Below are 11,041 nucleotides of genomic sequence, written 5' to 3'. Positions count from 1 at the left end.
TTCACATCCCTAAAATCAGACTCTTAATATATAACGCATCTATTATTTTTTTTTGCCTCTTATTTTTTTAGATTCTTGAGATCCATACATTTTTTATTATTCAAGAAATTGCAAAGAACTCACCCCTTATTGTTCGCAATGTGCTTTCCATAGTTCTTACAAAAGAATTCGGACAAATTTTCGAGAATGGGCTCACTGTGAAGCGCGATGAATTGCTCCCGGCAAATCTGAAAAGTGAGACATTGTGCATTACGGCTTTGTCTGAAAGTGTTTGTTGATTATGTCTTTGTGATGATTATTACTCTGTTCATAATATCCACCGTGCTAGGGTGCGTCCAGAAACAATCATGCACTGACATAAATGTGATCCCCGCCTGTTCACAATACAAGCTCGTTAACATCATGTGGGAGGAGTCCAACGAGTGGACAAAATTCGGCGCGAAGGCATTCTTTTGCTTTACTGTGTCCAGTTTCCTGTAAATGATATTTGTATTACGTATATTTTATTTATGTAATCTATATAACCTACATAATTATATAGATAATTTATATAACGATATCCATTATATAAAAGGAAATGTGAGAGATATACAGAATAATTCAATAAACTTCTGAGAATTGATATAATTTAGAAATAAAAATTTTCACGTTTTCTAAATCTTATATTCGATTTAAAAGTTTGTAAACATTTTTTAAATCAACTTTTTTGGAATTACTTAAATATCCAAAACAATGTTTTTTTACAATAAATTTTCAAAATACGTTGTTATAAATATTTGAATAAATAATCCCAAGAATGTCAATTTTATAAAAATGTTTTTAAACTTTTGGTCTGTACTTATATATAGAAGAGACAAATGCGAGAAATATGTAAACATGCGGTGAAATGTATAACCAAGTTAGTGTCCTCACTTGATCTTGAATTTCAAGTTACTTGACTTATGCTTGAAATAGGGTTGCATGACCGTAAAACCCAACGGCGTCACCCATTGCACATACTGATTGCATCTGATCGTGATAGCGCGGGCGCAATCCGTGAACCAGTTCTGTATCTCCTTCGCGCTCTCAAACATACTCTGAAGAGACATGAATGTCTTTTGAGTCAGATACATGCTGCCGTTCCAAACATACTGCTGATCAAAATCCTCCAAATCGCTGAGCTGCCTGGCGATTTGTAGCCTGGCGCCAAACTTCGTCACGCCATACACTGTAGTCATTACAGTCTGTTTCATGACCTTCCTACTGACGTGTCCTTCTAAGGCCTGAGCTATTCTATTACCAGCATCCGCGTCGATCTTCCTGTACTCGTCAACCATACTAGCGACGACACTGTACACGTCCTGTGGCCTGTCCGAAGGATACAAATTCACGCTCTTCGCTCCTATTAGATCTCTCCCGAGCGCAGCGTAATGCTGCAAACCGTTGCAGCTACCGTCTTGATGAATAGGAAGCCGGCAGATGTACTCCTTCACATTTGGGGATTGGAGAGCGTTATCTATCTCTTTGCATGTCGCCAACGTTTGCCATGGTTCATCGGCCTTGGTCCACCACATCTTTCCCGTCAGAGGATTTCTCGCGCTGTCCACAATCAGGTCCAATATCTCATTTGCGAACTCTAACCGTTTGTGCATCGGTTCTCTCTTCTTCAAACCGGACATGTTTATTGCATGAATCTTCAGCCAATCCAGACCACTAGAACCCAAAGGCTTACCCTGAGCGAACATGAGAATAGAGCGGCCTAAGTCCGAGCTGAGATGGGTCAGATTAGGCGACACTGGGTACGCCCTACCTCTAAAGTCCAAATTATGCGGCATCCAGAATACCTTGTCTCTGAAGTGATTTGCGAGAGATAATTTATAAAGACAATCGCACCATAGCGAGTGCATCTCGTTTTTCTTACGTTTGAATTGAAACAGCAGCTTCATTATCTGTTTAGGATTCTTATTTGTTTCGCTCGAGATGATATCCGTCGAAGATGGAATTACTGTGGATGGTTGAGGTACATTCAGCTCTTTTGAGCCACCATCCCTGAAGATCTGAATCAAGATATCCAACATAGGTACGTTAATTCTCCACGGAATCGAACCGAGTTGATTCAAACTGTCGAATGCTGGATACAGTTGTTTTGTCGGCGTATTTCTCAGTAGGTGTGATGATTTCATGTAAAAATCGCGAACAAACGCCGCCTTGGAGAACAGATAACCACCGGTGTTTACGTTGACCCAAGGACGAGGCGGACAGAACGTCGGCAACAAAATTGTCTCAAAAGAGAGTGTCTCTGAATGTAAGTCCTTGTAAAACCTGTGTAATTGAGGATGAGGCTTGATCTCTTCCATGAAAAACTTGTTGGAGTGGAGCCTGAAGAGCAGGTAGAATGCGGGTATCTGTCGCTCGGGCGCACCAGGCTTAGATACGTGTGAGATTTTCACGTCGTTCACGATGATGTTGTACAGAAATTTGCCTACGTTCATCATAGTGTTATGAGACCACTCTGGCACCGATAGCTCATAGCACACACCAGACTTTTGAGCATCATTGATGAGTTGCTGCCATTTGATGCGCCCGTTGCTGATCCTGTCCGCAGGATTCTTCTTCATATACCACTCCAAATACTTCTTGTAAATCTGAATAGAATTGTCTATGACACCATCCTTCATCTTTCGCTGAAACTCGTACCTCTTATAAATATATTGTCCCAGTGTTAGATAAAGATACGTCATAGTATAACTGAATCCCTCGGAGAATTTAGTCAGCTGGCTGATTTCTTTCATTATCGCGTTGATATACTCTTCCTTGGGTAATACTTGCAGAAATGGATACAAGGACTTTAAATCGTTCTTCATCTTTGTCTCCTTCTGTTTCAGATAAGTCAGATTCCTCTCGAAAGCCTCGGCTACAGTCGATTTCCAGGTTTTTTCCCATTCCGCGATCCGTTTGATAGCTTGCTGTTTAACTTCGGGATCTCCAGTGAACAACGCGACGGTCTTTACATCCATTGTACACTGCTTCTCTATGTCGACCTGCATATTCATCATATCCCGCAACTCGTCCATGGTCACTACTCCTTTTGCCGGGCTCTGCCAGTTATTATTCGTCGTCAGATCCCTCAGTAGATTGCAGTTGTATGAAGTATCAGTGGCTTGAGGCTGTGCACAATAATTAAGATCTAATAATTTCATACAATGAAGAATGGCGTTGCGTTGCGTTGTATTTAACGATGTGTTAATTATTTGATCAAAAGAGATGCCATTGTGGTTCATATCTGCCATCACTTTAGCCGCGTTTTCTGCAAAAAGAGTCACATTCAAATTATAGAAATATTACGAGAATATTTGTGCTTTAAATAATTTCATTGAGTTCATTATTTACAAAATCTCTGCAAATCACATAGAATTATAGAAACCTAACTTCCCTAAAATCTAGATTATTTTAAATACTAGATAAATCGTTATATATACAATAACTAAAAAAATCTCGAACCATTTAAAAAATTTTTGGATTTACTTAAAAAAATTATCAATGATGTTAATTTTATAAAAAATCTTATTTAATAAAAAATTGGTTTTATTATATTTCCTTAAAGTTATGAAATTTTCACTTTAAATAGTTTTTCAAAAACTGCTTGATTTTTTTAAATTTACCAATCTTAATATATTTTTTTTAATTTGAGCTTTTTTCTCATTTTATTATTAAAAGCCATATTAATTTACCTGCTCTTTTCACCTGGTTTTTTATCCTTCCGATTATCTCGAACATGAGAGCATACGTCTCACAATTCGGCTGGATAGAATCCTCCTTTAATGTTCTGTAGATTTCAAATGCTTTTTCCACATGCGCATTAGAAATATGGGTTTTTAAGAGCAGATTGTAAAGCGGGGCGGGCGAGACTTTGCATTTCTTAAGATGATTTTTATTGGACGTGAGCAATTTGAAGGCCTTATGCGACATGTTGATTTGTATATAAACGTCAATATGCGCCAATATCTGAGAAATTAGATTGTGATCGAAAAGATGATTCTCCAACAAACCTGGCTCATTTGTAAAAGGAATTTTAGCATACGAAGTTGAAGACTCACATTTTGGAATCTGCACACTGTAAAAACGAATTTTGCATGGTTAAAGTAAAGAATCTCCTCTCTTATAGATATCTCTTATAAATGTTATAACTTGCAGTATATCATCTTGATTATTTTCTTCGTTTTTGTCACCCTGCAGTATATTCAGAAAAGAAGAATCTTTAATCAACGTAGTTTGATCGCTTACGCCAGACTCTTTTAGATTCTCCACAACTGCGGATGTATCATCTAATTGCCCCTCAAATTCTTTAGATATGGCATAATGTATATCGTCCGTTTTGTCATCCTAAAATCAATACGCCAGTTTGATTTTTGCAATTTGAATACTATAATATTTAAATTATATTTTTTATATCAATATTTGTTATTTTTATTCAGAAATGTATATTACATAATTTTTTCAGATTCCAAAAAATTATCCCTTCTTCTTAGAAGCGAATTATCGTAAAATTACCATATGAACTAAATCCTTTTTAAATCCAATCTTTTCATTGGTGTCCTTCTTTTGTGTCGTAATCTTCTCCTTCTTAACATGAAAATTAGGGATCTTGTGCAGTTTGTCTAGTGTAATATTAGGCTGATCAACCAGGATGGACATCTGGGTAGAACTCAACCTACTCACTGCTGCTTTCCTGTTGTTGGTGCTCTGATTTGTTACTAATATGGTAACAATAAAAAATAATTTATTATTCGCTAATTGTCAGATTAATGATTTCTGACATATGTCATCATTTTTTTTTCATTTTTAATTATATGGCACTCTATCCTTGTTGCAAAAATCTTTCTGATTTAAAACTATGGGAAGGAGTTATGTCACAAAGAATACTTACAGTTGTATCAAACAAAATATAGTTATTCATAAAGAAATTGTTTAGATGTTGTACTTTTTATAACGAGTGTCATCAAGATTAACTGCTTACTTTCATATTTTATTTTTCATATTAATACATGTTACTCTTTATATTAGATAGATGTTTTTATGTTATATTGCTATACCTTCCAATAATTCTGCATATTTCTTCACGCGACGTTTGATTTTTTTTTGCAAGGAAACGTGTAGTTTCACTGTATCGGTTGTTGCATAACATCGAATCACTGTACATCTCGCTGCTGAAAGTATATAAAATAAGTTATTATAAGGTTTAGATATAAGAATAGGATTCAGTCTCATTCAATCCTTATGTAATCTTCCACTACCTTGAAAAGGTCCATCTACAGCATCTAAAATATTTTAAGCTACAAATATATATGTATACAGCAATAACTAGAGAAAAAAAATTAGTTGAAGCCACTATGCATGACATCGTTGCTTTATGATAATTAATGCAGAAACAAATCAGAGTGGAATACCACGACTATGAAGCATACAATTTTTTCATTATGATTGATACCAGAAAAACAAAGTTGTAAAGAGGTAAAGGCTACAATGAGATGAGGAAGAATGAAATTTGCAAGACGACAGCGTGTTATTCACAATCATTCATAAATAAGAGATCCGGACACGCGTTTACGTACCACGGGGTGGGCTCAGATGATGGAAGTTGCAGAACGAACATAGTCGCGCCCGGCTCTGGGTCACCGGTCGGGTTGACGTGATACGTGCTTTCTGCATCGAGACGACACGGATCCTCAGAAAGTTGAGCATTCTTACGATGGTCGCGTGACGTGAGTCATCGATTGTCGAGGATTCCGATGACAGTGTCGGCACTAATCGGCGCGATACGTTAACCTAACTTCATTTATAAATCGCCATAATAAATGATAATAAAGCACGAGGCGCGCAGGAGGAGCCAGGAGTGCCTAGAAAGAAATACGGCAGCCATCTTGCTCTTGCACGACTTACACTTTCTGCACTTTCTCGGATCTCTCGTTTATTCTCATGTTAAAAGTTATCTATCTCACTTCTGTGTAGGTAATACAGAGAATGCAAGAAGACACTCCAGATTCGTCACTCATATCATTATTGCCAACAAAAAAGAAATTATTCTTGTATGTTATTTCTAGCAATATAAATTAAATTTATAATTATAGATTAATTTTAAAAGTTTTACTTATACTTTTTTATAATTTGAGTTTAGTAAAGAATTAAATAAAAATAAATAGTATAAATTAAACCGAGTTTAAAATACTCGAGATTTATCTAGAAATCTGTGAATTAAAATTAAATTACAGTGATAGAAAAATATTAGGTTAAGTAAAAAGTCATCGCGTTTTTTTAAAAGACATCTATCAGTAAAAATCGCAATTACTTTCTTACCAACAATATAAATATATCTTAATAGAGTAAAGTTTCAGCTTTAAAAATCTCTTTTTTAAATTATACGATACGACAATTTTTAATGGAGTTATGAGCAATTAAAGTCAAAATAATTCTTTTATTTAATCCGCGATAACTCAGTAATCAAAAGTCGTAGGAATATTTAAAAAAAACGATTTTGTAGGGAAAGTATCAAGCTTTCACGATAGGTAATCGAAAATTTTCTCAAATTCGTTTTGGACACGTTACAAATCCACAAAGTGAGAAGAAAATTTTTCGTCTTTTTCAGCTCGTAGTTTTTGGTATGTAAAAATTATCAAACTCATATAAACTTAAAAAATGTGATAAGCTTTTAAAAGTAGAGATTTCAAGCTTTAAAACCCTTTTTTTAAATTTGAATTTCATTCATTATTGACGAAGATATTGTATATATACAACTTTGAGCTAAAAAATACGCGATGACTTTTTACTCAATCTAATATAATTATTTTTACTTTTTCTGACTTAGGCTAGCTCTTTAATTGTCTCCTTCTTCTTGCTGACCATGATAAATCTGCGCATGCATGTTTAGTTTTTGTGATCTATATATTATATATAAACATGATCTAATTTTACGCAATTTTACGGCGACAATTCTTTATTTATCAGTGTAACTGTGGATATAATGATTTCTATGAATTTTTCTTTGTCTACGACAATCTACGTTCTATGATAAAGCGGGAATAAAAGCGAACGAGCTTTACATTTTAAACTTTTATTGATATTTAAACAATCCGAAATTTTCAAAGATTGAAATTCAAGTAAATTTTAAATTCATATAAGTTTTAATTTAAATTTCTTTAATTTAAATTTTTTAAAATTATTATAAAATGAGAAAAATATTCAAGTATATAAGTGAGGGGATGGGCGAAATAAAGGCCTAATTAGAAAATCTTGATATTAATAAAAATTAAAATGTTACTTATTACTTTTTTATTATACACAAATGGGTACAATATCAAATGAATTTATATAATGTCTTTAAGAAGTTACATGTTACACTACTTTTCTATTACGATCAATATTACATGAAAAAGCTAATTGCCGGAAAAAGGACCTAAGTAAAACTGCCTTTATTCCGCCCATCTCCTCAATTGTTTTAAATATTTTCAATTTTTATTCAATTAAACTCATTAGCATGAATAGAACAAAAAAAAATTAAAAATATTTTAATAAAATAATTTTGTATTAAATTTTCCATTTTATTACAGATTTTTCTCATAAAATTTAAAAAATAACACAAAACTATCTTATTAAAATCTAAGATATACAACCTTCAATAAATTTAACACAAAAATATCAAAATATTCAAATCTGTATGTAATGTTATAAGAAAAACTTACAATAAAATTGTAAAAATAATATGAAAATATTTTTCAATTTAGGAAATATATGTATGATATTTCATAATTCAGTACTTTATTTATAAAAAAAAAGAATTCAACAGACAGAAATTGCAGCGAAATCGAGATTGATACGAACTGAGTCCTGAAACTTTTATCCCATTGTTGAAGTAATTTAAACTTTAACTCTAAAAAAAACAAATAATTATGATTCACAATATTTATTGCTTGCAGGCCGATTACGTTAAACTTCTTCATCTTCTGAAAGGTCGCACACGTGTCGTTCATATGCATCAAGAATATTGTAGAGTATTTTTTTTTACTTTAAAAAAAATAAGAAGATAACGTTTGCTGACGCAAAAATAAATTCTTGGCTGTATAAATGCGCGACGTTTAACGAATCGAATCGGGGTCATACATCCTGTAAGAAAATTAAGTACGTATAGTACATTATAGATTTTTTTATTTAACATTAGAGAAGTGTGAAAATGTAGCAGTTACATTGAAATTACAGATATAGTGACGTCAAGCAGGATGAATCATCGATTGGAAAGCCTAACGGAAAGTGGACTTTCCTTCTCCCGCCTCACGAAAAAAGTCGCCTTCTAGCATTTAAAATGCTTTTTGCTGTCTGTTTCTTGATTTTTTTCATTTTTTGTAACCATTTATTAACAATCGTGTATCTTCCCAAGCAAAACATAAAGTCATTATATGACATTAAAATGATATCAAAATGACTTTAAAAGTAATTACGAAGTCACTTCAATTATTGATGATTTTCAATTATTAATGATTATCAATTATTTTCATTTATTAACGATTTTTTAATTAAATATTGATGCTTCCTAAATAATAATAATTTTTAATTATTAACTATATTTAAGAATTTATTTTAACATTAAAATGATTTGTGACTTATTTTTTTGCTTAGATTATTACTAGTTACAGTATTAATATATTATAGTTATTACTAATTATGGTTGGGTTATTACTAGTTCTTATCTCTTTCTGGCTAGAAATGATTAGCCGATTGATGTTGAATCGGTCAATCATTTATAATTAGGTTCCGAAGTTCTAAAAATGAAAAAATAGAATAATAGCAACGAGGCAAATAATATGGTTAAAATTTCATTATAAATGCTTTGAAGCATTTAATTGACTAATCAGAACAAAGAATTTTACAAATGGAGATTGATTAAAGAATTATTCAAAAGCACTTGTAACAATAATGCTCGCTACCCAAAAAGGTAAGAAGCAAAAAGTGTAGTCACTCTCACTAAGAATGCTTTAAAGCGCTCGATTTATTAATTAGAAGAAAGAACTTTTCTAATTGATTAATCAAAGAATGCTTTAAAGCGTTTGTTAAGCATCACCGTTGACCTAAAGTGATAAAAAGTAAGAAACAAAAAGAACACATTGCATATTAGGCTTTATCCTCTGTAATTCATGAGCATCTCGATAAAGTAACCGCGATTCTAAACTCGTTTTACTAATTGTGAATGCGCGCTCGTCCTTGACTCTTTGCACACAGAACGAGAACGGGGTTCGCTAAACAAAAACGCAAATGGGAGAGCTATTGTTATTTTGCAACACGCGCGCGGGAGGAGGCATTTAACACGACTTGAAGGTTCCACTTTTCCCCGTCACGGTCACGGGAGATCGCGATATTGTTGCACGGCCTCCTATTGATGTTATAAATGAATATTTAATACCAATTACCCCGTTAATTGTCGCGGCTTATTAACCCCAATTGATAATCGCTGGTCCCGTGGACCTGAACATTTTTTCAATTGTGTTATGAAACATTGTTTGTAATAAATGTTTTCCACAACTTTACACAATTTTGAATTACACTGTCTTATTTCCTGAATTTTGATCTTTAAAATAAAAAAAATTGTTCAATTATGTTAGCTTTAAATAAAGATACTATAACTGCAAACATTGCACAGTTAATATTAAAAGTATAGTCAGAATTTTATTTAGGAAGAAAGGGAAGAAAGAGATTCAAATAGAATTAAGATTTTTGAATCCGAGAGAAAACGAAGATAGCCGAGTGATGCGAATTATTGGACTTGTTTTTTATGTTGAAAAATAAAATTTCTCAAGGAACACACAAAAAGTAAAAAAAAATGACTATTTTTATTCTTTACGTCAATAAACACTCAATTTTTGTATCCAAAAATCATTATTTTTAAATTTCACGATAAAGTCATTTTGAATTTCTCTTGACTTGGTATGTTCTTTGGAATCATATCTTTTACACAAGAAATATAATATTAATTTAAAAAATAGAAATAATTATTAATGATCGCTCGGTACTTCTTGGTAAGGAAATTATGGAGTGAAAATCAATTATGATTAATTACCATATTTTTTATTAAAGTGCATGGGTATTTTTGACATAGGCGTTTATTTATCCTCGGATCCAAGAAGTTTGATAACCCGGATGAGTCACAGTTTGGCAATTATCTTTACTGATGAGCTCAACACAAATTAGCCTAGGAAATCGCCTGGCAACTTCCTTTCCGGGGATTCCCCGACTTCCATTTCTCCGAACCGAATTGAAGTAATTGCGGGCCCGCAATGCCCGCGAAACTCGAACGAAAACGCAGGCGGAAACGCACCGCGGGAAAGAACTGGAGGGAGACGTCCTTGATTGACGGCGTTAATACATAACATATAAAGGAAACCGTTCTCGTCGCTGCAGGTCCAGACCGACTGGCAGCGCTTGACAGATATGCCCGCTAATGAGGATACCTCCAACGACGAGATGTCGTTGCGAATGAAACACGAAAGAGCCGGTCCATCCGCAGAATCCGCGTGGCGGAAGATGTCCGAGGAACGTCCACAAGCGAATCTCTTGTCGACCCAGAATCTGCCGGGTCTCGTTAACGGCACCGAAGAACGACAAGGAGTCGAGAAACAGGATTTCCGCAGTATGCCGCGTCGGGACGCTCACGAGAAACTCTTCAGGGACTTTTTCGAGCTTGTGCTGCAGCGTGCCGTGTTCCAGGTAAGCTTTCAAGAGAGCACCCATATTTATTTATTTATTGATTTGATCGCGATAATTCTAATTGAATGAAACAATGCGAGTTTTGCAAATGTGAGTATATGATGGAGTGTTTTGCATGTAGATTTGTTAAATATAAATAGAAAAAAAGGCTGCGCATTAAAAGAGAAAAGACTTAGCATTTTATTATAAAGTAGAACGTTAGTCTATTTTTACTGTATTTTATGTGTGTGTGTGTGTGTGTGTTATTTATATTAATAATTTATACACATGTAAATTAAGTTTTTAATTTATATTAACAATATATATATATATA

The 11,041-nt window shown here is 33.7% G+C and overlaps 2 protein-coding genes across 3 annotated transcripts in view; one reads left to right on the top strand and one right to left on the bottom strand.

Moving 5' to 3' along the window:
* LOC108749785 (DNA-directed RNA polymerase, mitochondrial) overlaps positions 1 to 5,895 on the bottom strand; it is a 6,364-nt gene extending 469 nt beyond the window's left edge. Inside the window, exons 1-8 of one of the 2 annotated variants that reach the window (XM_018488749.1) lie at positions 5,592 to 5,895; positions 5,073 to 5,186; positions 4,531 to 4,733; positions 4,172 to 4,362; positions 3,711 to 4,093; positions 913 to 3,286; positions 303 to 474; positions 124 to 227 (exon numbers count right to left, since the gene is read on the bottom strand). In XM_018488749.1, the coding sequence (XP_018344251.1) occupies positions 124 to 227; positions 303 to 474; positions 913 to 3,286; positions 3,711 to 4,093; positions 4,172 to 4,362; positions 4,531 to 4,733; positions 5,073 to 5,186; positions 5,592 to 5,721 (3,671 nt within the window). In that variant the 5' untranslated portion in view covers positions 5,722 to 5,895. Of the gene's footprint in view, positions 1 to 123; positions 228 to 302; positions 475 to 912; positions 3,287 to 3,710; positions 4,094 to 4,171; positions 4,363 to 4,530; positions 4,734 to 5,072; positions 5,187 to 5,591 lie in introns of those variants that run through there. The other variant, XM_018488750.1, reaches the window with a different exon arrangement.
* Positions 5,896 to 10,218: 4,323 nt separating this feature from the next.
* LOC108749766 (cysteine sulfinic acid decarboxylase) overlaps positions 10,219 to 11,041 on the top strand; it is a 7,859-nt gene continuing 7,036 nt past the window's right edge. The window contains exon 1 of the mRNA XM_018488699.1: positions 10,219 to 10,728. Coding sequence (XP_018344201.1) covers positions 10,453 to 10,728 — 276 coding nt within the window. The 5' untranslated portion in view covers positions 10,219 to 10,452. The remainder of the gene's footprint in view (positions 10,729 to 11,041) is intronic.

This window comes from Trachymyrmex septentrionalis, unplaced genomic scaffold (genome assembly GCF_001594115.1).
Source record: "Trachymyrmex septentrionalis isolate Tsep2-gDNA-1 unplaced genomic scaffold, Tsep1.0 scaffold312, whole genome shotgun sequence".
In the NCBI taxonomy this organism is placed as follows: domain Eukaryota; kingdom Metazoa; phylum Arthropoda; class Insecta; order Hymenoptera; family Formicidae; genus Trachymyrmex; species Trachymyrmex septentrionalis.
The sequence above is the reverse complement of the archived record's forward strand: the minus strand, read 5'-3'. Positions and strand labels throughout refer to the sequence as shown.